The 27,281-nt window shown below is 38.3% G+C and overlaps 2 protein-coding genes across 2 annotated transcripts in view; both read right to left on the bottom strand.

Annotated features, from left to right (window-relative positions):
- The window catches only part of LOC136848893 (protein-L-histidine N-pros-methyltransferase-like), a 1,039,474-nt gene that overhangs the window by 620,790 nt on the left and 391,403 nt on the right, over positions 1-27,281 (bottom strand). The gene's annotated exons all lie outside the window — the stretch shown is intronic.
- LOC136848982 (uncharacterized) lies at positions 1,306-27,108 on the bottom strand. The gene is made up of 2 exons (XM_067121792.1): positions 27,039-27,108; positions 1,306-10,838 (listed from the first exon to the last, which is right to left on the bottom strand). The coding sequence occupies exons 1-2, from the start codon at positions 27,106-27,108 to the stop codon at positions 10,159-10,161; spliced, it is 750 nt and encodes a 249-aa protein (XP_066977893.1). The 3' UTR covers positions 1,306-10,158.

The raw sequence follows: 27,281 nt of genomic DNA, 5'->3' as shown, positions 1-27,281 counted from the left end.
TGTAAAGAAACCACGGATGATACGATTTTTATTTTATTTAGTTCTCCGATCCTGTCACTTTTTTTTTTTTTAACTTGCATTAAGTTTGAATCGTTGGCTGTACTTCAGTGAAGGCATAAGAGTAGCATTAAATCTTTAAAATGTTAGAGAGTATAAAATGAAAACTGCAAAACTGCGTCATATTCAAAACAAACGACAGACCTAACGCCTATTAAAAGTATGCCTGAAATTCAACAGAGAATTTTTTTTAACCCTGGTTCTTGATCGACATAACTATTTTCATCAGAAAGGTTCTAATCTTTTTTAATATACAGCGTTAACGCACGCAATACCTTAAAAAACTGATTTCACATTCACTAAATTTCAGCATTTTATATTTCCAGCACTGTCTACGAGGGTGAAATATTTTTTGCTCAGTCTAACACATGCATTAAGACAAAAGTTACGATGTCTACACGTGAGAGAAACATCCACTTCTTTAAATTAACAGCTTCTTGTCAATGAAGTAAAATACACACTGCATTCCACTCGGTAAATCCATAATACGCCTACAACTACAGAATAAAAATAATCTTCCGAATTCCTGGGCCTCATCGCGCTTGCAGACAAAGAATGCGGTTCCTATAATCTCAGAAAGAAACGATTGATTTCACGTTAAAATAATGACTGTTACAAACAATATAATAACAATAGAATAAATCATGATACTCCAATTATTCTTTAGTATAGTTTTTTCTTCTTATATCAGCCTGATTGCCGGTACAGTAATAACATTAAATTTTCAGTTTATTGATCTAACGAGGTTGAACCGGCTTGCCCCCTTTGGGCTAGGAAATAGCAAGGGACTTGATAAATATTTTGCAGTAATATCTAATTGCTTAAAATAAATTTAAGTTGTTCCTACCCGAGCATCCTTACTTCTCAGAGTTCATTAAAATGTCGAAATAAATACAGCGAGACATCTAAACGTATTCTAACTCACTCGTTGCCGATATGTCTGCATTAAACAGAAATTACTTATGACCCTCATGTCATATTCATTACTCTGGAAGCGATCAATCGGACGATGTTCGTCAATATCTATTGATTCACATCTCTACGTTACACGCTTATCATGAATGAACGTATATACTTCGTTTAAGTGCGTGTCTTTATATAATCAATCATATGGTGTATTATACGCATTTATATATATATATATATATATATATATATATATATATATATATATATATATATATATATATATATATATATATATACATTATACATTGTACATATATATACATATGCATATGGCTTTTTACTCTCGGAGGAAGTGGCGCCAGGTCTAACCGTTTAGGTTTTGATTGCCTGAGGAGTTCCTTAGGGCGATATTGCTGGACCCACACTTTGTTCCACTAAGGGCTGATATGCCGACGGCATGGCATTTGTTTTTTGGTTACCCATCCATCTACCCACCGACCAGACTTAACGTTGCTTAACTTAATCAACCGAACAACCAGTGAATGAGTGAGGGTGGGTATGCGGGCGCGCATACCCACAGGAAAGAGGAAAACGGAAAAAATCATTACTTTTCTCGAAAACGTGAATAATCCCTCTAATTTTGAGAAAGCGACGACGGGTGTCAATTCATTCATAACGGTCGACGTTAAAAATCTTAATTTTTGGTCAACAGAAATATCCGTTGACGTAACTGCATAAATAATCTATTAATTTTCCCGGAGGGTTTTGTCATGTTTCTATCCGGCTGCCGAAGGAGAGGGCCAACTTGTTGACCTTATGAAGCCCAGGCCACAGAAGGGGGGGGGGGAATACGACTAAAACAGAGCAAGTTTGCTTTAACTTACGAAAATCTGCATCAGAACGCCATAGCCCGACGGGTGATGAGGAAAAAATTGCCCGGATGGGCCAATCAGGATTTGTTGGAGTCACGTTCGTATTTTTTTTCGAAAATGACAAGTGGTTAAATAAAAGTTTTTTCTCTATAAATGTTGTGATCAGTAAGAGCGCTTCACGTTTAATTTAACATTCATTCTACCTTTTAACTATTTACTCCCTAAAACAAATCTGTATCAAAGATGGAATAAGCTGGGCATCGTTGATCAAATGTGCCATTGTGATCTTTTTCAAGGGTAATTAATTTTATAATTATTGAACTGATCTGGTGCAAATTTCGTCATAAACCTTTTTCATTGGCATGTAAAGAAAGCTTTTACTTTGCCGATTTGAACTTCATGGATTAGTGAATGATAGTGATTGTTCTTCTACCTAAGATGGTTCAAAATACAGGCTTATTTATTCACCAACAAACCACATATGTATCTACATTGAAATCCTTTTGTCAACGTTAACAAAAACATGTTTTACTGATTATTTTCGTTATCAATAATAGTACATCAAACCCGTCAGGTGAACTTTTGAAAAATAATGTTGACAGTGAACATTAACATTAAACAATCACTGAAATTGTAAAGTATGTTTTAGAGTCAACCTGTTTTCAAAATCGCACATCCTAATCTATCATTGTAACTGTGTCTTTCCATAAACCTAAATTTGAGTTTGATTTGAAAGATAATGAATAACTTTCCAATACCTTTGCTGAAATCATCTTCCCGAAACTACTGTTGATAAGGTACTATATTAGACCCGGATATATAAATTCCAAAAAATCTGCAAAATGACCCAAGATATCAAATTTCATTAAAAAATACTGAATTTAACCAATGGGTTCCGGGATACACACAAAAATTACTTGACGATCATGAAATTTGAATCAATTTTTGGAGTTAATAACGACTATACGCTCTACGTTTTTAATAGCACTAAGCAACCAACCAAGACATCTCACTGGTATTAAAAAAAAATAACAGAAAAAAAAAACCGCTACCCATTTCATACTCATTAGAGGACAACAAAATCAATACTGGTAAAGACGAATTTCAAAAGCACCAAGGTATGTGAAGATTTCTATAAAAGTCAGTGAGCAGGACTAAACTTGCCTCCCCTTCAAGTAAGTTTCGGTGACCCTTCCACCACGAACGTGAAAAATCGAACGCTTTAAAAGATAGAGGATAAAAAACAAAGCTCAGGAAAAGATGTTTCCCGGACACCCTAGAACCTCTAGGCCATCACAGGTTTTCTGCAACGCTAAAACATCTTACTGAAAAACGGACTTGAGTAGGCCTAATGCCTTTTTCACTTGCTTCCTCTCCACGCAGTAAAGAATGATCTACATAGGCAGAACGAAATTGGGGAAAGAAACAAAATGATTCGTAAGAATTTTCATTTTATTGACATTGATGCTTTAAAAGGAACATAGGCTGAAATGTTCTTGAGAAAATGATTACCTAAGAGCATAGAAACAGATTTGTCTTTTCACTTTTGTTCTGCAACTGGAACTTACGACTTCTGATAGTCCACGTTAATTACTTGAGTTTGCACTGAATTCTACGCAGAATTTCATGTAGCCATCAAAACTATGGTACTCAAGGGTACTGTCTTTTGTATCATTCTCCAATACGCTTAACAGCAACCAAAGGACGTACAAAGGAAAATAACTTCAAAAGTGAAAATAACACATCGTACAGTATTTTGTTAACATCCATTAATCTGGCGGTATCCACTTTCACTGAGCGAAAAAATAAAAGCGTGGAACAAAAGATGAATCGATACTGAAAACACTAACATATTCATCTAGGCCCCATTTTTCTCTTTTTTATTTTCTCTTCTCCTGAAATTCCTTTCCTTTGGAGAGAAATGACCCCATTCCAGATCATCCCTGAAAGACGCTGTAACTCTTAACACACCTGAATATTTTTGGAACGATGAGAATGGAGGCTTTTTCTCACCACTAATTGTCTGGTCTTCTTGCAGACGCACCATACTCTTTCCAAACATACTTTCTTCTAGAACTGTGTGGCGTGTCTGGTCTTGGAACACATTTCAGTTCATTCTCGACACACACGTCCCCGTCTTTTAATGTGCTCAGCCTGTTGTCTGAAAAGCTTGTCTATTTGTTTCCTTAGGACAATATCTTAAAATATTCAGAAGAAAAATATAAGCCTTGGCTTTGAACTGAACTGACACAGAACGCTTTGATTATTTTTTTTTTCTTGTTTGCCTTCCCCCTTTTAAGTCACAAGAGTGCTGTGTAGCACAGCAGATTTTAATCGAATGTTGTTAAACTTGTAAATTTCTAAACAAAGAAAACTTGTGAAAACAAATGTAGTGGAGAAAAAAAATCAACTTCTTTTACGAGAATGCAACATATACTTTGTTATTTTTGATGCCCAAAAAAGAGGTAGATTCACTTTCGTGGTCAGAAAAATGTACATTATATAGACATTTATACATAGTTTTAATAACACCATTCCTTTAAATATGCAAAAGGTTATCTAAAATGTTCATATACGAAGGCATGAACATGGACTTGAATAATAATAATAATAATAATAATAATAATAATAATAATAATAATAATAATAATAATAATAATAAATAAATTAATACCTTACATATGAAACTTATTACACTCCAAGACTTTACTTCCTTTGGCAGTTTTTTATTTTTTGAAACAATTAGATAACTATTAAAGCAGATCTTGACAGAATAAATCAATAGACACATCAATTAAAGATAAGACTTAATTTATACGTATGTATCGAACCTTTAGCCATTACAAAATAAGAACTCACTTAGCCTTATCACAATACAGATCCCTTTTGACGCTGAATCCACCAAAACACAAAAGTGAATTCATTAACAAAGAACAACACAATCATTGACATATTTCATACCAGAATTCAACGTCATAAGGATAAAGTCCTATAATCCTAGCTCACTTGAGAGATCTTTTATGGGTTTACATGTCCATTCGAAAAAAGAAGAAAAAAAAAAATTACAAACTCTAAACTCTCACTTTGTCCCTAAAACTCCAAAGCAGTATCACAATATTACTTAGGGACAAAGTTGAGTGTTTTTACCTTACCAAATACAATGAACGACCGGGAAAGACCTTAAGTCTAATGTCAAAAAAAAAAAAAAAAATGCCACTAAAAACCAGGTCTGCAGCTCACTGCAGTATTCCATAACCCTCACGTAGCTAATGACAACTCATTGCGTGCTCCAATTTATGACATCATAAATCTACATGCCAAACCATCGACTTCAGTACATTAAGAATTAATTGGTCATTTTTCTTCAAAAACATAACCTAAACCAGCCTTCTTTTTTTTTAAGAAGGCTTTACAAAGGACCAAGAACATGTTACCACTGAGGTCAGATATGATCATTATAGCAAACGCGTTCGTACATGGGGCCTACTATATAAACACAACCCACAAATAAAAGCATATTAGGAACATTTCCGTCAGTTGCATTTGAATTCTATGAGAGAGAAAAAGAAAAGATCTATTACTCACACAATTTATATCACAACATGCACACAATTTTTTTTTTGTTTGTTAGTTTGTTTGCTTGGAAACAATGAGGAACAAATCACGCTGCTCTCGCTTCCTTAGCAGCGTCTTACAATGATAACGTTCTTACAAAAGAAAAACAAACTATCTTCTACATTTCAATAGTTTTGTTATTCCTCCGAGCCTATATCCTACGCCTGCAAGGTGGTCAGCCTCCCAGCAAAACTGATAAATGAAACTTTATTTCAAAAACTCCAATTTTTTTTTTTTTTTTTTTCTGTCAAACAGTGAGTTGGACTATGAGGAGAAAACTCCGGATACCCATAAACGAACTTATGCTGGTGTGAAAGAAGGGGAAAAAAAACGAGAAAGTGCACATAAAACACTTGCATTTAGTTGTTACATGAAATATATGGATTATGAGGGCTACTGGATAGTAAAATATTTTAAATGAAACTTCTATTGCCGAAATATGTTAAGACAATCATGAAAATTAAGAGATATCGACCACAAAACAAGATGAACACTTTTTAACGAGTATAAAAGATCGAACTGATGTGATAGTAAAAAAAAAAAATCTGTGAAAAGGGACGACAATAAAGCCTTATCATTTACTTTTGTGAATAAAATGGAATCGGAAGTAATGACATTTTTGTTGCCATTCGTGATTTGAAATACTGCGTAAGATTACTTCTTATTAATCTTAACACTTCAGGACTTTTGATAAAATCATCACAGAGATAACAGGAACTATATCACGGATGTTGCCTGACGCTTTGCAAAACCACAGTGCATAGTGCTCATGAAATGCATGCAAGCATGCATCATGAATGCTTCAAAAACACACACAAGTGTGCATACTTAGGACTGGGGGGTTAAACGTATGTGATTGTACTCAGCTCAAATACACACTATAGGAAACTTTATTTTGTAAAAATATAATCAACTTGTTTGATATGTATTTGTTAAGGAACTTGAAACCGCTCTGCAAGTTGCTACCTAGCTGGAATTGCTACATAGCAGGCAAAGTGTGAAATCTGTAAGATTTGCATAATGGTTCTTCATTTAACATCGATAATTGTAAATACTAGAACAGAGCTTTCAATGGCAAAAATGAAAGTGCATGGAACTCTGTTTTCATCTCTGACAGGAGGAACTTGTTACCTTGCTCATGTACAGGAACTCTAATAAATGGCAATGCTGGGAGATGACCACCTGATCTGGCAACACTGAAATTTACCATCCGCGTCTGCAGCCAGAGCTGACGCGGCAACACTGCTTCACTGACTGCCAAATGAAGCAAAACAATTTCAAAGGTTCGTACCCACAAAGGCTTAATGAGAAAGGTGGTTCCCACACAGGGGTGAAAAATAGTTTGATTCTGTTGATAAGTTTGATGAAACAACTCTTACTCTTACAGTTCAACTTAGAAATACGTTCAACCGTGTTTTAAATTTTAAATTTCATTAATGACATCTTTCAAGCAAGCTAACTACCATGGCACTAACCAAACATTAACGAATAAAATTCGACTAGCGATAAAATTATTTAGCTTTTCTTTCTACACATGAAGTCAGGTAAACAGCAAATGGTAATACCGAGTAAGATTCGAATATAAGAAGCTAAGCCTAACTATCCTATTGTAGGTGGCCGTTCCCAAAAGGCTTATTGGAAGCCACGGGCTTTGAAGACCACCTGAACACATCAGTTGGGTTGACCTTCCGCTTTAGGAAAATGGCACTGCACCGACCAGGAACCGTGGCAATGTGTACTTTTTTATGCAACTGGGGTCACAAAGCTACTCCTCCCAAGGAAACATATTACGAAATGACCTAATTTTCATGTAAAATTAAATTATCTCAAGAGAATCTTAATAACCATTATGCTACTTCTAGAAGGCTTTCATTTTTCTTTTGAGTCCGTTTACCAGTTATTTTCTCTAATCTGTGATCTTATTAACAGCATTAGAACTGTAGTTCAACTGAAATTTTCCTTAGAAGACAGTTTTGTGACCATAACTAGAGACACTATGCAATCTTGCTGAAACAAAAGTTGGTTCTGAGTTTGTGGCCCCCTGTATCCTTAAACTACGCTCAAAGTCATCCATAACTCTCCGTATGTCAAATTCTTAGAATCTACCTTTATTAACAAATTCGTTAAGCCAAAGGGAGCTTGTGAACAATGTATAGTTTAAGAATAAGCAAGGTCTTAACAGCTAGGATCAGACTTTGGGCTATGGAAGAGGAATAGGGAAATCTTGCAAAATGCCTTTCCGCCATATTATCATCAATATTGTCAACAAACCAAAATTTTAAAAATGCTCTGATGTGAGTAACATGGCTGAAAAATATATAAACAATCCAAAATATGCATTGAGATGACTCCTCAAGTAAAAAACTGAACGGCCATGTTGCCTTACCAAGACTGATCATTCTCTCTGGTACCAGAATTTGACCTTAGTCTGCTAACTATATATAAATGATCTGCCAAAAACACAGAATTGTTATAACTATAAATCTATCACTTTTATCCATGTAAAATACATGAAAAAAAAACTGGCAAACCCTTTTCAAGTGTTAAGTTTACAATGAGCTAGATCTGTCAAACCCTGGTCAAACCCTAGCTTTATAGTGACTATAACAACTGTTGATCACATCACAACCATAAGATTAGGAACTATGGAACCGATGTAAAGAGATGCTTTAACAATCAAGAGGTAGTTTGGTATATGAAAAGCCATCGATTACAAGCAGTTAGTGCCATTTCCCAAAAATGGACTTTAGGTCTTCCACTATCCGTTACAAGCAATAGCACACTCATAGTACCATAGTTAATCTGGATGGTACCTTGGTACAATGCTAACTTTGGGTTTTAATCAAATCATGATCCCTCATGTCCACACAACCAAAACCTTGTTTTACTTATTGAAGTACAAAATAAAACAAACTGAACTTTGTACCCAATGTACTTCATGCATAAACCATGATAATGTGCAGACAAACACTGTCAACAAATCATCATTTAATCAACCAATCACCAATGATTACCAAAATGTTAAGATTTTATGATTAAACTCCGAACTTATAAAGAGCAATTACCTCTATATTTATGGTGACCAAAACTGGAAAGAGGTAGTACCAAGGTGCCAGCCATCGAATGTAGAATAATCTACTACTCTCCTTTTTTCTCAATTTACCATCCTCTATCTATTACCCTCTCCTAATTCTTTCTGCCAATAGCCGTTCAATAATGACAAGATTAGAAAGTCAGTATTTTCAATTTAGTAAACTGACCACTCCACATATGCTTAAGTATTTGTAATTTCTCAAATTAACTTCACCAGATTCAAGGAGTAATCCCAGAGTTACATATGTGCATATATATTTGGTGTATTTATGTATATGTATACGTATATATATATATATATATATATATATATATATATATATATATATATATATATATATATATATATATATATATATATATATTACATGCTGACACCATCAATATGTAGATGACAGGCTGTTAACTTAGAAATAGTTCTGAGCTAGTAATAAAATTCTCTTTGAGTTCACTATATCATAAAAACTGACGGCTTTGCTTGTAGTTGAGTTACATCGGAGATCTGAACATTTCAAAAGTTTGAAACCATTTCCTTTTTTTTTTTGTTCTTAAGTGTCCTTAAAACATACACTTGATGAACACTATCCCAAATGTTTCATAAGACAGACAGAATGAGGGAGAGAGACAAAGAGACTCTAGTGGTGTGCAGATGTCTGGGGAGATATTTTAAAGTATATTCTTGCGAGGTTACCTTAGCCTAAGGTTTCAGGAATTTTATCACCTTTGTCAAGTGAGTGAGAGTGAGAGAGAGTGTGTGAGAGAGATTCTCTGCTTCAGTGCCTCCCCCTCTTTCTCTCTCAAGGGCAGAAGGAGGAGGCGAGGAACTGAGAACCCTCCCGTGCCATCTTTACGAATGGACGAGAGAGGTAACTTAAATAGGAAAAAATGCATGTCCATGACCTGGCTGCCTTTATTTTTCTTACTTTATGGTCTGGCCAGGTCATGGTAGGTTTTCTCATACTACTGCTACAGGAACATAGTACTGGCCACGGTAAACCTACGTAGGAACCATTACCCACACGATCAATTATAGTGATTGTATCAGTCAGTGAATCCACACCCACGCCCGTTCGCTACTGCCCAACCACCTCCATACCCTCGCTTGTAAGCCCAATACACATTGTATAATATAAGCAGCAGCATCAACAGCCATAATAGAGTAACAGTAGTAGGGTAGTAGTAGTAGTAGCAGTAAGAACAGTTGCATCTTGCTTTCACAGGGGATTGTTTGAAGTCAGTGTAATCTTGAGATATGTCAGAATTTCCGTAGTTATACCATGATGTGAGTGATGACCAAATGGGCTTGAGGAGGTGGCAAGGTGAGCGTGCGACCATGGATGGGGAGGGGAGGAGGCGCGCAGTGCCTTTGTGGCCGGTACTAAAACACGACGACGTCTAGGCGGACACAGGGATGGCGAGGCCACAGCAACATACGACACAGCGCACAGTTTGTCAGGGCGTCACTTAGGACGCATTTACTGCGAGGCGTTAAGTGGGCGGGGCACAGAGGCCCGGCCTGCGAGGAGAAGGTAAGGCAACCTTACCCTTTGTGGAGGTTTAAGGTTCAATGCCTTTACCCATCAGAGGGGCATCAGTCATCATGATGATGCTACTACTGGCTAGGGGCTGCTTGAGGACCTGGGGTAGAGGTGGAGGTGCGGTCCTTGTTGATATTGGCGTTGGTATCAGTACCTGGATGAGCCACTTGAGCCAAAGCTGTTATCTGGCGCACAACAGCAGCAACTTCAGCATCTTCTACCACAGGAGTGGAGGCTGAGGTGGCAGTGGCACAAGACGCGGTGGTAGTTGTGGAAGTTGCAATGTTCGATCTGAGGGCAGCACGATGTTGTTCCCCGTCTACATGACGTCTGTACTCCGAAAGGGTAGCAGAGTGCTGTCTGCACGAAGTGCAAGCATACAGGAGCTGAGTTAGTCGGAGGACACCCTGGGAGTGGTCAAGGACTCGTTGGTGGCCAGCCAGCAGGGTGGGTGAAGGGAACACCAGGCGACATGACTTGCATACCCACCCAACTTCGCCCTCCGCATGTTCAGCACCTTCCCCAGCCTCAGATGCACAACCCCCATCCAGAGTGAAACTTGCACCCGATGATCCCGGCGACGTTAGGTGAGCATTGAGCTCTGCATGAGCTGATGGTGGTAGCTGGAGCATAGAGATGGGTGTCCCTCCACCAAATGGTCCCCCAGAGTTCTGATCGAAAGGTGGACCGCCTACAGGTCCTCCACCACTGGTTCCGCCACTGCAATTGAAGCTCCCTGTACCACTACTGTTACCTGGTGAAGAAAGGAAGAAAACAAAAACATTAGTCAAAAATTTCTTATCTTTTAGAGTAACAAATTTATATGCTAAGATTGAAAGGAACAGTCATAAAACTGTTGTATTACATGTAAGAATAAGAATTAAAACTAAATTATAACTAACAACAGGAGGAATTCCGACAATCATTCTTGATAATAAAATTAATAAAGCTAATCTCAATTTTTTAAAAAATATGCAAGTCTGGTCAAATATGCAGAGAAATACCCTAGAATCTCAATTCACTTTTCAGACTTTAGAGCTATGCGCAGGGAAGCCCCTCGAACAATTTGGGATATATTTTAATAATACTGTAAAAGCACGAGTATATCTAAAAGAAGTTATGACAATGTCTATATACATGGGTCCTTGTCAATTACTGTATGTAAAAAATAATTCAAATTTAGGATTTGTTTAACCAAACACCTATTTTATTTCCTTAGCGAGGATAGCTCCATGCACCTACATTAAAGCACACACACACACACACACACACTCAAGAGTCCGGGAACATATGGCGAGGTGAGGAATTTCCTAGTTCAGAAGTAGAAGGAACAGTGTGTCATATAAAATTAAATTGGATTCAAGAGAAAAAAAATCCAATCATACATTTATTTGGTTACTGAAAAGGCAGCTGTCCCCAAGACCAACTGATGGACAAGCAGCCCTTATGATATAGATCTGAACAATCCCCATGGCACACAGAAATTGCTTTGAACTGTTTCACCTGTTCATAACTTTGACAGGAAAATAGTAGGAAAACTAGCAAAGCTCCTTTACAAAAACATTTTCCTTCTATGCTTGGTCGATTGTTATTTGTAGCAGCAATTGCAGTAGTAGTAGTGGCTGTGTGGATTTACTCACAATGAAATATCTTGACTTTACCAACCATTGTTCATTGTGCCTTAGTGATGCGACTTACATCATTCGTATGAAATCATCATCGTTGATTCGCTAATACAGTAACAGTTATATGGCACATCACTAATAAACGCTTATGATCACGTGAATTATAATCGTAACATGAAACATACTGGAGCCTCGCAAACGCACATTAACCAATCAAGATGAAATTTCTCCTGGAACAACCTGGCAATGATTTCTTCAGCTGAACACAGTAGCGAATCAACTTCCACTTAAAGGGGGAAGGGGAGTAAGAGTTAGCCACATTGGATGTGTATTTATGGACGAAATTGCCGAGGTCTGATATGTGATTACCGTCTTTAACAGAAGGCGGTCGGGAATGCTCGATAACCCAAGCATCCGCATTTGGCCTTGATAAAGCCTGCTGTCTCAATTTGCCGTAATTAATAAAGAGTCTGGATAATTAAGTGCATCCTTGTCAGTGGGACTGGTTAATGGTAAACGCCCCGTTCCCGCTAACTGAAAAATACCATGAAATCAAGAGTACGGCCAATCTGTAGAGTTACTTCCGTGCGGTGCAACAATAATATCGGTTAAAAGAGCAGAATAAATAAAGTAACTAACGAAACGAAACTCTATGTGCCTGATTTGGTCCGTCTTCATTTCTTAATCACTGCTGGCATAAAACGAACTTTTTCCTCTCCACCCCAGACAATGCAACCTCGATCAAATTACACGGAACAGCTCCTAATGATAGTATTTAGCGCCGAGACCCATTAGTGCTAACCACTCCGACTTAGAGAGCTCGGCACATAAAATCAGTAACAGTCAAATGGAAAACCATACCAATTTACAAGGGGCCATCAGGTATATAATACCACATCAGAGAGAACATGTGTGCATGCATTTTGTGCATTTTGTGTACGAGTACACTTTTAGTGACATTCCCGCAGCATTTGATCCGAACCGCAGGAATTCGTTATTAACAAAACAAAGGGACTTAAAGATCAACAGGTATCCACTCCAGACCAAGTGGCAATAATAGTCAACTTCTATAACTAACTTCTTGACATGCATGACATTTGAGAAGCTCCCAAATCAGGAAAGGTGAGCGACAAAACTAACTACAAACTACGATTCCCCTATGAAGGGGAGATGAGGCCCCCGCCAACCCTTTCTTCTTCTTCTTCTTCTTCTCCTCCTTCTTTCAAGAGCTATACATAGAACTGGTAACCTTTGGCCCAGAAGAAAAACTCACCGTTATAATCTAGAACATAATTTCGTCTATCTTTACTTGGGGTCGGTGTTCACGCTTGTTCTAAAGAATGGTGCCCCGTGGGCCCATATTTAAGTTGCCATAGGTGATCGTTTCGGCCTCCGATAATAGCCACAAGTGATAGTTATACGACCTTTCTTCTATTTTGCGTTCTTTTACACGGCAGAAATAAATAAAACGAGCTGTATGCTTCCTTCCTAGCAAATCGAAAAACTGGAAACGAAACGAAACGAAACGAAACGAAACAGTACTAAAGTTGTGGAAGTCTTAATAATAAAGATCGCAGAAACTTCATCGTATCTCGTTCTCTCTCCTGCTATACGTATCTGATATCAAAGGTACAATAATGCTTAAAGTATCGTAATTGAGAGAGAGAGAGAGAGAGAGAGAGAGAGAGAGAGAGAGAGAGAGAGAGCAAAACAATCACATCTCGAATAGTTTGTAAGGGGATATGAAAACAATCAGTAATCCAACGGGATTTCTAATTTCCATTACAGTTTTAATCATCACTATCTTCTGACAGCTTAATTAAGATGCTCGCCGATAATCATCTCAAATCATCTCTCACTCTCTGTCCTGAAAAAGTTTTCAGTGAAACGCTGTTAAAAACAATGGATTATTTTCCTCCATTCAACTATAAAGCCCCTAATCACACAAATATATGCGTTAGTGTGCAGAAGAGCAGTTAATAGTCACTCCTAATTGAGGACAGTAAGTCTCCACTAAACTCGTTGGGGAAGTTCTTACAACTAATGAAGTCGCACCCGTAAAAACTTAATTGCTTGCAGTAGCACATCAGTCGAGTATTGCTTCCAGCACTAGAAGTAACACTAAGCCAGGTGTTATGGCTAAGGCCACTAAGCATACATGCTAGACCACTGTCCTTTTATGAGGTACTACACACGAAACGAACCAGTATGTGGAATGAGTCTCAACTGGCGTACTTATATGTATGTACATGTTATGAACATGATTAGTGGTGGTGTTAAAAGTCATATTGCCGGGAAACTGCAATTTCCAGTCAAGTGATACTGACTCAGTGCACCATACTCAGAGGCAATACACTGAAGTAATAAAAAAGGTTGTGGACACCTGGGTGACGAAACCTCCTCACACTAACTGAGCAGTTTCTTTGAGGTCAACAGCAACCATTTTATCAAAGTGCCGTAAATGCGGTAATTAAAATGTTAACATCCATATTCCTGTGCCGTTTGAATTCACCAAATTATTAGAGGAATGATGTTTGTTCAAAAAAAAAAATAAATAAATAAATATGGAAAACAGATGTGGCTGCGAAGTTGTGGGATAAGAAAATGAGCATTTGAGCCAATGCTGATTAGGTATTGTGAAGAGACACTGCAGAAATGATTAACAATTTAGAGTCTTTCCAAGAGAAGAAAGATGAGAGTGAATGTGAGCAGAGATAATGTTATAAAAGTAAATGGAAGCTAGGAAGACGGAGAAATTAATATAGGAAAGTATGGAAGCGGCTGACATGTATAAGCACTCGGGAGTTAAGGGAACGGATGATGTTAGGATGACGGAGGAGGGGGGTCACAATAGGTCACAATGCGTAAAGCAAGAAAGGCAGAGGGATGTGTGCAAAAGATTGGGAATAGACTAGAGTTGCCTATGGAAGCCGAGGGGGAATGAATGAGCGAACTGTCGAGTCATTTCTATTTTATGGAATTGAAGGATGGATGTTGGATGCGAACAAAATGAAAAAGTTGCAGCTGCTGCAAAGAAATATTTGTGTGGTATAAACTGCCTAAGGAGAACTGACAGGGTAAGAAATGCAGAGATTTATATGTGATAAATAAGCTAGCGTAGGTGGAAAGACTGATTAGAAATATTTTGGGGTGATTAATGTGGAGAGAACAGGCGATGATAAGTTGGTACAAGTGCACATTCAGGATGTCAGGAGAATGGGGAGGATGGAGAACAAAAGTCTGGATGGTGGAGTGAAAGAGGTGCTAGAAACGAAGGAGACCCAAGAAGCGCAGAATGTGAGCAAGATGGGGTAATTGGTAGCGCGTATGAGGTTCAAGCGCTACTGGTGAGCCTTTTATGTAAGCGCAAGAAGCAGGCTGTATGGAAGTTTCACTGCACAACAGTTAGGTATGGCTGCTGTAGTGACTGTTGATGCTTTTCCTTCTGGAACCACCCTTTGTTGGGGGCTACGACCTAAAAGTGCATAAATTATACATTGGGGGATAGCGTCAAGAAACCACAGCTTTAGTGAAGGATAACGTCAATAGTTTGAGATGCTACTGCAAGACATAAAATGACGTTTAGAGATGGGAACACTTTACAAGACGTTACACTGAAAGTAATTCAGTGCAAAATAAAGGGTAACCATCAAGCGGATCTTGGTACAAGAGACAGACATACGGAGATCGTCTGGAGAGAATGCAGTTTTTAGCCAATAAAGAATGATGATGAGAGAGAGACCGATTTAGATGATTCAAGAGCGGGAAAAGAAGTAAGATATAGGATGCGTTACCAAGTTACTGATGAGGATGTGAGGAGGACGGTTAATAAAGTTGGAAACTGGAAAGACGTAATGGTTGATGGGATGCTAAGAACTGACAGTGTAACCGAATGGCTGACCAACGCACGTAAGGTAGGTCTGGATGACGGGACGCACCGAAGAAATGAGAGAGGAAGTAACTGTCTCTTCGTATAAGAGAAAGTTGAGAGGTGACTATGAATTACAGAGGCATGGTACTATTTAGGGTAAAGGGGAAGATGCATGGCAGGGTTTAAATCGAGAAAATATGACCAAAAAAATTGATAGGGAAAGATCAGTGTGGGTCAAAGACAAAAAAAAAGCTGTGTATGTCAAGATTATGTTAAACAGATGTGTGAAAAGTTTTAAGAGTTAAGGAAGAATTTATATACAGCTTGCAGTGACCTGAAGAAAGCTTATGGTAGTTTATTAAGAGCGATTATTATTTTAATGATAAAAGTGAGGTTCATGTTTGGATTGTGTAGGCGGGAGAGTGACTGGTTAGCATTAAAAAATGTGTGAGAAATGGTGTGTGCCTCCAAAACTTTAATAATTTTATGAATGAAGGGAAGAGAGCAATGAGCAAAAAGCAATAGGCCTAAACATACGGGGTGTAAGTCTCAAGGATTAAAAAATAAGATGTGAATGAAATAAGGAGTAACTCATGTTTGACTTACAAATTGTAAATTGGAGAATGAAGTGAAGATACGGATGCAGGTGAACAAGTTTGAAAGGGGTTTGTAAGAAGAAGGAAGGAAGGATTCTAACAGGAACGATACAAGAATTAGAGGCACTTAGGTACAAAATGGATGATGCTAGGATAAGAAAAGCGAAATCGCACAAAAGGTAGACAAGGCAATAACAGGAGCTCATCAATCATTCTGAAGAAGAAAAAATAATGTCTCTATGGAAGTAAATGTTGCAACTGCGAATGGATCGTTGAGCAAACTCTTTTAGAAGAACGGTTTGTGGATGTCAAAGATCTCTAAGCAGAAAGATGCTCAATCTGTTATTTTAATTCTATTGGCTGGATTATGTTCACTCTCTTGCAATGGGTAGAAGCTTGAATGACGAGCTGTTTTTAGCTCTTGCATCGATAGATTTGCTATTTATTACGAACAATTGGGAATGGACTGATTAGTATTCATATACGCTTTCATTTACCATTTTACTATTTCTGGGCAGATGCTTACTTTGCAAATATATTCATTGTACTTTTTTGAGGAAGCGTTTCCAAAATCCGAACTTGTAGCAACTAGACGGAGAGAAAGAGAGGAATAATATCGATATTAAGATTTAGAAAATTTAAGTTATGAATCCTTCGTTTAAACAATCAATTACAGAAAGATGGATATCCGAGTTCTCGACCTAAAAAAAAATTAAATAAAAAATAAAGAGAGCAAATCCACAGCAAAGATGAATTAGTGACTAGGAGGGTGCAAATTAAAGTATCCAAAACGACGTTAAACCATAACAGTCATGATGCCGTGAATATTACATGGCTCCTGTCATACACGTGACGTTAAGGCTTCATATGAGGTCACGTTGTACTGACATATCAAGGTCACGTTCAGATTTCAGTTCAGTCGATATAAAATTTCACCGGCAATCTTTTGATTTTCCATTCTTTTGGAGAATCCAAACAGTGTTTTTACATTGCATACGAAGTCCATAAACTTGTATTTCTCAGTGATCTTACGTACGACATCTCGAATCTGAAAACCACGACATCCCAACAAACAACAAACTCAGGTGTTATTTTTTTTATCAATTATTGTGACGACACGTCTAACCTACATACGATTATTCTGAAAACACTGCTTCAAATTACGTAAGACACGTCTTACCTACATACGATTATTCTGAAAAAACACTGCTTCGAATTACGTAAGTTCTGAATTATTCTTACAAGATACAAATGTAACGTTGTGTGGCAAATACAACTCCGCTGATCCGTTGATTAAAGCTCATTCGTTGTTCTTTTTCATAAGAGATTGGACAATGGCTCTCCATGATCACACTGAAAGGCACAGCCAACCACTGTCCTTATAGTCTAGATGTTTGTCCTAACAAAGATAAAATTATCTCAGCTCGACAGAGATTGCTCCATTTAGGTTCAATATACCAATTCGTGGAAAAGAAAAATAAAAGTGTGAACGTGAGCCAGAGAAGGTTGCGCTGCTTGGAATGTTAACATAAAAAATGCCAATTAATGTTCATAACTACTCGTTAATGCTGGCTGAAAAATATGCAGAAAAGACCACGTACGTAATCCAATTGACCCTATTTACGCGTAAATGACCATTTAGGGGATAAAAGGCGTAGGAGGCACATAAATCCATCAGTGGGACAAATAGTTCATAAAGCAATGCTCGATTTAAACTGAAGCCTCATTTATCCGAATCATAAAACACGAACCTTGAGTGAACCATATATGAATGCTATTTTGCGTTAAACAAATATAAAGATAGAGATAAAAAAAAAAAAAAAAGTTTCGTCTCAAGGGGTCGTAAAGTGTCGCTCATCCCTTGAGCAAATCTGACAGACAGACAGTCAGCTTAGTTTGGCGTTCATAAAGCTAATCACAAACAGTTCCACCATTTCATTAGAACCAGCAAAAGACAGCAGCCAAGACCAAGACTTGAATAACACAACGACGAAACATCAGCAGCAGTAGTCTTGAGGTGAACCCGCACTCTCTCATAATGAAGCTAAATTAACGCGGCATTCGGGGCTTCGAATTATGTCTCTGGGCTTCGGATTATGTCTCGAAGCGACCCCCTGCTGCTCGGATTAACGGTGCCTCGGCATAACTCCCTCAATTGCATAATGTTGGTAATTTGTGTGTTAAGGCTTATTGAGTCAGTGTTGAAGCCTTTTTCTGGTCATCAAGCCTTTTGGTTATCATTAAAGTCCGAGTTTTGGTGATGACGAACAATTTCAAAATATATCGTGTCCCTTCCACGTTCAGGAAAGTCCCAAGAGGGCTGAACGATATCATTCTTCCCGCTGAACAAACTTTTTCGTGAAAATTAACCGTTTCCATCAGAGATCAGAGTCCCAGTTGATCCTTTTCATAAAACTTAGCTCATGTTTCATAAGGCACCATGGGACATTGAGATTACTGAACTTTTTGGTGAATTTTTCTTTTTCCAAGAAATGGAAAATATTCGTCAAAGGCAATTATGAAAATGACCAGAAAAGAACTAGTTGTTGGTGAATACGCAAGCAATTCTGAAACAAAACACGTGGGTCTGTTTGAATATAAACAAAATATACACCGGTAGAACTGGCATGTGACGAAAAACTTCCAAGGGTAACATTGCACTAAAGCCACAGTTTTTTTTTCTTCCTCGTGATTAAAAGGTATAAATACGAACCTTACGAACTCTGATGGCGCAAGGCCTTCATATTCTAAAGAGCCTTAAATACCCTCACTCTCTTTCTCTCCCTCTTTTCGAACAGCTTGCCTTGAGGAACCGTGATGAAGACTGACACTCGTTTTCATCGTTAACTTGGACCTTGCGATCATTATCATGCTCATCATCTTATTCATCATCATTGGGGTCAAGATCGTCGCAGTTCCTCAACACTCACCCCACCTTCACAACCCTCGCTCCATTATCATCAACATTATACTCATTCAAATCATCACTCTCTCTCTCTCTCTCTCTCTCTCTCTCTCTCTCTCTCTCTCTCTCTCTCTCTCTCTCTCTGACCTGAATAACATAAGAATCATCAGGAATCATCATTTTCAATGCAACCTCAACAGCAGTGACAATGGCATTTAACTGTCTCAAGTGGCCGACTATCTTCGCTCACTATTTTTGCAATCTTAGGAATAATCATTTAATTAAAGCCATACTACTTTTACCGACGGTCGAGTTGGGATCGCCATGACTGTCTGGGCTTTGCCAACAGCACAGTCATTTCTCATCAACATTATGATGCCCTGCTGTCATTTCCATGCGTGAAAATGACTTTGGTTCGGTTGTCACTTCGGGTGCTTAATTGACTGCTGGAATGACCAAACTGAAAGGCCCCCATCCTCAACACTGCTGTCCTCAAGCACTTTCCCAAAGGGTCTGGTTTCTATTGAAACCAACTGATCAATAAATTGTGGACTGTCCAACACCTAAGAGCAAACGGGTAAGGTATTATTTACCGTGTGGAGAAGGGACTGCATGAAAGAATCATGCGTCTCTACCCACAGTCCTCCTCTAAATGAAAGTTAATGGGATAACAATGTTCAGGGAGAACAACCAAGGCAGGTTAAGTTACATTCAGTTTTATTCTATCGCGCTGCCCTGGGCTACGCATCAGCCCTATAAATAAAATAGGAAAGAAAGCGGTGCAAGGTTAATTTGGATTGCAAACACCACCGATCGCAGCAGAGAACGACACGACAAAACTCGTCAGTCCGTTTATGATTTTCTTGCATGTGAAGAAGGCAGTGCTGTGGCCATTGGCTCGGAAACATAAGCCGAGGTAATTCAGACTGGCTACACATCTGTGTGCTTATGTATAACAAACTCTTTGGGCTTATGTATAATAACTCCGTGGGCCCCAGCCGTCTCAGAAGTGCCTCTTCCCAAGCAGTCGTGTGATACAGCACGGTCTCCATTCACTATATTATGTGCTACGCGGGTACTGTGATTTATTCCAGGGTGGAAACTGTCGCACAGCAATTTCTATCAAAATTTCATCATCAAGTTCCCCTTTGCATATTCTGCTGCCATTAGTTGACAAAATTACACCGGAAAAAAATTAATTTAATTTTTCGTCACAGAGGTTGATTTGAGCACAATCCATACCTGGCCTAGCTTATCGTCAACAAGGATATTTCTAAAAATATCGGTCATAGTAACTTTCCCCTTGTTTTAGGTCCAAATTCGATAAGGGCGTGTTGTTATTTGGATAAGGAGAGAGTATCTACAGTCTAAAAATGATAAAATCCTTGAGCATCTGATAAAATAAAGTGACAAATTGGACACTGCCAGCAAGGCTGTTGGTAATAACACGTTCATCCTTTTCTATCTCCTGGTCGACTCAATTTTAAATAAGATAATTTTCAATTGTGTAAATCGTTTGAATGTTAACATCCCGTGACATTTAGCAGCTCAGATCAGTAAAAAAAAAAATTTCCCAATTCAGTTTCAATAAATAAACTCACAAAAGACATTAACCACCAAAGAAACATTGAATTTGAAATCTTGAAAGTTGACGCGATCACCGCACAATTTTTCTTACATTTATTTCCGTTCGTCTTAAAAAAAATCTTAATGCATAAAAAACTTAATTTAGTTCTCTACCGTACACCTTCCAATTTATTGAATCTCCCGATTCCATCTATAATTCCATCTATAATTCTTCTCTATGCTCCTAACAAAAGATTTTTTCATTGCGTAAAGTTTTATTTCGTCTCTGATGACATAAAAATGCAATGACAAACTCTCTATGTTTCATGACAAACTTTCTCCCATGGAAAAGTTTGGTGTTGTTTTCAAAACGAACTTCGTTACGGGACTGGACTGACCACAGTCGAATTAACACTTTATGGCATCTTTGTCTCGCCTTTATTTTTTCTCCTGGCTCTGTTCAATTTTTTTCTTCCCTTTCCTACAAATGCCAAATGTAAAATGTATGCTTTGGAATCATCAAATGTTGAATTAAGTAACGCGTGAATGGAAACGGTTTGGTTAAATAAGGTCAATATAGCTCAACCTGAACTTTTTAAACCTGTTAAGTTATTCATGAAGAGAGAGAGAGAGAGAGAGAGAGAGAGAGAGAGAGAGAGAGAGAGAGAGAGAGAGAGAGAGAGAGAGAGAATATTCGTGAAATGAAGCAAACTCTATAGAGCATAAGTCGTTTTATAAAATATTCTAAATGAGTCACAGACATATTGGACAGATATCTGGTGATATTCTGAAAAAAAAATAGATATATCTGATAAAATAACAGTTTGCACAGGGATCACAAAACTGCCACAGTATATCTAAGATTCTTCTGTACCATAAACGGCAGCCAATACAGAATCATTTATGAACAAAACAACTGAACGAAACGAGATAATGGCACAGCTATGTACAAAATAATTTGGAGCAAAGGGTGAAATGTACAGCACGTTTCAATGTGTCGTGGTCTCTAAGCCCGACTGAATTAAGAGTTTTGTGAACTGTACAGAACTGCTCAAGTAAAATCCCCCCAAAAAAAGAGTATTGCTAACCCAATTAGTTTCGAAAAGTCAGTGTTTAAACAATCGCTGTGAATAACAGAGGACCCTTTCCGTATCTGACAGACATTGTGTTCAAAAGCAAATGTGATTGTTTGCCAGTACTGTAAGCCAAACATTTGATTAAAAGGGCGCCCTATTTATTCTGTTTTCTACTCAGTATGTTACTGGCATCTTTTTCACATCTCCTATATTAAGAATCTTTTTTATTCAGTTTCATGAGTGGCATTTTTGCAACATCACTCGAATGAAAGCTGGTTGCATTTCAGACACTGATATCCATATCCACTTCTAACAGTTACAAATCAAAAGTAACAGGGTGAAGATGTACAATTTCACATTCATAATCACGTTACAGGAATCATTTTTCTGGAATAATTTTTTCTGAATATTCGGTTAATACTGGAATCTGACCAGAGAAGGAGGAGGAAAGGGAATGAGGAAGAAGGAAAGACAATAACAAGAAAGAGAGAGAGAGAGAGAGAGAGAGAGAGAGAGAGAGAGAGAGAGAGAGAGAAGTTTAAGTATACCTAAGAAGAAAGAAGTTTTACCAGACCACTGAGCTGATTAACAGCTCTCCTAGGGCTGGCCCGAAGGGAGAGAGAGAGAGAGAGAGAGAGAGAGAGAGAGAGAGAGAGAGAGAAAGGCATATGGTAGGATGAAACAAGTCCTAGAAAAAGAGAGCCATGTCATAATTATCTCCATTGTCTCAAGTCCGGGGCCAAACAAAGCTCGACTCCTCACTACCTTCTGCGTTCTTTTGTCTCCCAAAACAGTCTGAAATCTCAAGTTCGGTGCAACGCCTCCGAGGTCCTCCGTTGCTGCTGGGTGGCTACTTCTTTTGGGTCCTCCTGAATGTTTTAACGCATTCGTATACGCCCTGGCGCGTATAACGTGTCGACTCCCGGTGCGCTAATTGCATTAAGTCTTAACATGTCGAGAATGGTTACTTGCGTACACTTTTATATGTTTCGTTATTAGTCATTCTCTGGTCGACAGTAATGATTATAATGATATATATATCTAAAAATATATATTACATAATTTATATACATGTATGTATAATATATTATATATACATATATATCTCACATACGCGTGACTTCTTTATGTTAATGAATATTAAGCCCCAAAAATCGTTTCACATTTAGTGCACTATAGCTTAGGGATAACTTGAAACTCTAGGGGGAATTTTAACCAATAAGTGCCTCGCCCCAGTAGGATTCGAATCGTTGTCTGGTTTAAAACAATATATATATATATATATATATATATATATATATATATATATATATATATATATATATATATATATATATATATATATTATAACTACTAACAGTATCACTAACGAGCAAGCTTGCGGGCTTGAAACACAATCAATAGGTGAATTAGTCTTGCATAAAGGCACCTCTACAAATAAACACCAACTTGACACATTACACAAAAACTTTACAGGTTCAAGACATCAAGATCCCTCCCGACCATTACTTCAGCACGATCTACACTTTGGGGGACATATTCTGATAAATCCATGAAATCTTGTTCTCATAAAGTAATTCCAGCCAAGCGACAAATTTGTAACAAACTGGTCCTAAACCCTCCAACTAGAGCAACTGAAATTAAATTATTACTAATGCAAGATAACATTTTACAAACCGGACATCTGAACGCAAATCGCAACATTGATATTCATCGCTCGGCAAAGTAAATGGTTCATTATCAAATATTAGTACAAAGAGAGAGAGAGAGAGAGAGAGAGAGAGAGACGGACACTCACTCATTTATTCGCCGAACCAATCTTTTATTTCGGTAATTGGCTTAAATGACGCAATGGAGGCTTAACAACCTTTTATGATTACAGTTCTTATGGGAGAGTCGGACAGCAGGGCGGTATGTGGCCCCTCTCACTGTTTAACAACTCTAAGATATGTCATGGTCACGTATTGGCAATACATGTGGATGTGTGCATGTATATTGGGATGTGAGTAGGTATGTACATAAACATAAATAATACATACATACATACATATATATATATATATATATATATATATATATATATATATATCTAGTGTAAACCTTTCCCTTCTTACACAGGATAGCTGCATAGGGTATTATACCCTCCCAGTATTCAGCAATCCTTTTGGGATACGGCTACTGGTCCCGCCACCTTCTCTGCCATAGCTGGGACCCACCATTGTCAAATAACTACCAGGTACTGAATCAACGTTACGTGCAAAATAGGATTTAACATGAAGTGTCTCACCACAGAACTGAACACGACCCACATTCTCTAGAATTTACTCAAAACATCGAATATTCAGCCTTCAGCACTGGAAGGTATATCATACCTTAGTTTTACCAGACCACTGAGCTGATTAACAGCTCTCCTAGGGCTGGCCCGAAGGATTAGACTTATTTTACGTGGCTAAGAACCAATTGGTTACTTAGCAACGGGACCTACAGCTTATTGTGGAGTCCGAACCACATTATAGCGAGAAATGAATTTCTATCACCAGAAATAAATTCCTCTAACTCTTCATCAGCCGGCCGGGGAATTGAACTCCGGTCCATCGAGTGACAGTAAGCAGCTCTACAGACTCACCCAACGAAGAGCTTGCAACACTGGAAGCTCCAACAGTGAACTGGCTATTAGTAAACAACGTAATTAAAACATCTGAATATATCAGCGCAGCAATCTTGTCAGCTGGTGCCAATTCGTCTAGTACAGCCCTGAGAGATTTTAAAGGTGCCAAGTAGCTAACAGGATGTTATTGAAACCTCCTTTTAAAATTCGGTGCTTTATAGCCAGCCTGCAGGATGTGAAGAGTCACGATTATCTATAAAGGTTGCAAGCGAAGATCAATGAAGTATCAAACTATAATATAGACCACTCTTATTATTATTATTATTATTATTATTATTGATGATGTTGTTGTTGATGTTGATGTCGTCGTTGCTGCAATTTGCTATTAACGTTTTGGGTCGATTCAGTCAAACCTTCCTTTGTTCTCACCATATCATCCGTTTCAATAAAAGGGAAAAACTCTCTCTCTCTCTCTCTCTCTCTCTCTCTCTCTCTCTCTCTCTCTCTCTCTCCCCAAGCTGAAATAATTATCATAAAACGAACCTCTTCATTACTAGTTTAGCTACTTTAGCTAAGTTTCATCTCTTTCGAGATATATATAACCCTGAAACACGTCGATGACTGGAAAACAAAACAAAGACACGTAAACAAATTCAGAACTTAAAAAATGACTTGTGAGCGCTCAATGAAACAAAAAACATTGCTACGTATCGCATGAATTAAGAGTTCTTGCAGTGTACAGCACCCCCATTAATATACAAGAATGCCATGTCTTGATACGTGGCTAAATATTAATCTCGTTTTCGTTAATGTCTGAAAGGTCATCGAATTAAGAATTCAAACCGGTCCATTTATATTCTTATAAGACATCTCTTTCATTAATATTTAAATTAACAATATGCTTTACAAGGCTTAAATGTCAGAATGATCGCCGTGGGTTTCAAAACGTTGGTATAAATACTGATTCTCCCACACACGAGTATCAATATAAAAGGTTGGGTTTCGCAAGATTAATTGCCTACCAAAATAATAATATTTTCCGTCCATAAAGCTGCATTAAGATTCAGTAAACTAATTAACTTGTCCCTATTATGCCCACGCTATTTCCTTGTTTACTTGCCACATGAACAAAACTCGAACTCTTTACAAATTGGAAAGTTTGGTTTTATTTTTTGTGTTTTACCTTCCATATCTGATCATTATTGTCTTTCGTCAGAAAATGAAAAACTACAGAGGAACATCAATGAGAGAATAGAGTCTCGCCTTTTCTTCTTACACCCCTTTCAACAACGTCCATCCCCCAACCACCAGAAAACCAATCCGTTGATCACATCGGCCCCAAAATGCCGCGACCCAGAGCACCACTTCATTCAGATGATTTATTGGCCATCAGAGGGACAAATTTCCACTCGGAACAAGTCGGCGATCATTATCGTCAACAGAGTCTCCTAAAACTCTCCCGAAAGACGATTGACTGCTTTTTATGTCCTGTTCTCCGGCGTGCTAAACATTCTAATCGCCCGACGCCTGGGTTTCGATCGCTTTAGTTCGCTCGATGTCCGCTCAGAATAGGTCTGTTACCGGACCTTATAGCAATTCCTCGTACTCTGCGGCACATTTTGAACATTTACTCTCCCATTTCTAGATAGATACGATCCGTGCTGCTATCTATGGAAACAGACAATTGCTTATACGTTTAAAAATCGACTTACAAAAGAAAAGGCTGAACCAGCAACGTTAATTAGAAAATAACACAAACGCTTCTTCGCTCCACCTAACGTGGGCAACCCTGCGAAAAGTGTCTCATGAGTTTAGAAGGTTGGGATTCCATCACCAAAGAAAACGCATGAAAGAAAACGAGAACTCGGGCAGAGTTGATGGGTGGGGGAAATAGAATGGAAGGGGGGGGGGGAGCCTTGGGCGACGGGGTGTTTAGGGGGTAGGACTAGAATGGCGTTTTATCAGTTCATCTGGGATAGACAGAACGACCTTACAAGACCCACACGCGCACACTGACGACACTTCCCTGATAAAACCGGACCAGTAATGGATAGAAGACATTGGATATATTGCTCGGTTGGGGTTTTATACATAAGGGTTTATATACCTGGCCGGCAACGCTGAGTGAATGATTCCGGTCAATATATTTGGCGAGTTCAGACTGACATCGATGTAATCTCTCCAATGTTAATGATCAATGCGCACATGCGCACTCGGCATCCTCGACGCTACGTGTACACCCACATCCTTTGGTGCACACGTGATACCCAACTGACAGGTTGGACTAATTAGGGTTGTAAAGTAGGTGTGATATTTTGTATTTGGTGTTTTATCACTGGAGGTTTTTTTTTTTTCTTCTTCTTCGCATCCAATTCAGAACAAGAATCTGTAGAACAGGTTTTTCAGAGCGGGAATTTAATTGACCTTTCAGGCCGTCTTAGTACCGCGAATGGAATCACTGCTGACTTCATTACGGCTAATGAATTTTTGGCAAGACTGTTTTCCATTTGAATTCTCATCTTTCGAATCAGATACAAAGGTTTCAGTTTACGCGAATACGTTCCAAAAAAACGGAATTTAACGCCTGCAAGAGCTGCGACAGTGACCGTCATCAGTCGCGACCAAATAAGAGATTTGTTTCGATGATGAGTTCTCATTGGTTTGATCACGCTGTCGTTCATCACAGGACGAACGGAGCTAGACTCACTTGACCTGGCACGCACGTCGTCGTCATGATATGATAACACGGCGAATGTCACTCTGGCAATCCCGGACATGTGGTTACGTTCATGAAGCAACTAGTCCCACGGAAACTTCGTTTCCTGAAATTAACACGAGTAGTGCACCGACAAAGAACAACCAAATGAACGCAACCAGAATAACCAACGTATGTGAATGCGTCTAGCACGTACATGGGTGCACATACGAACGAGTTTTACGACTGTGGCTT

This window comes from Macrobrachium rosenbergii, chromosome 20, assembly GCF_040412425.1.
Source record: "Macrobrachium rosenbergii isolate ZJJX-2024 chromosome 20, ASM4041242v1, whole genome shotgun sequence".
Lineage (NCBI taxonomy): Eukaryota > Metazoa > Arthropoda > Malacostraca > Decapoda > Palaemonidae > Macrobrachium > Macrobrachium rosenbergii.
The sequence above is the reverse complement of the archived record's forward strand: the minus strand, read 5'-3'. Positions and strand labels throughout refer to the sequence as shown.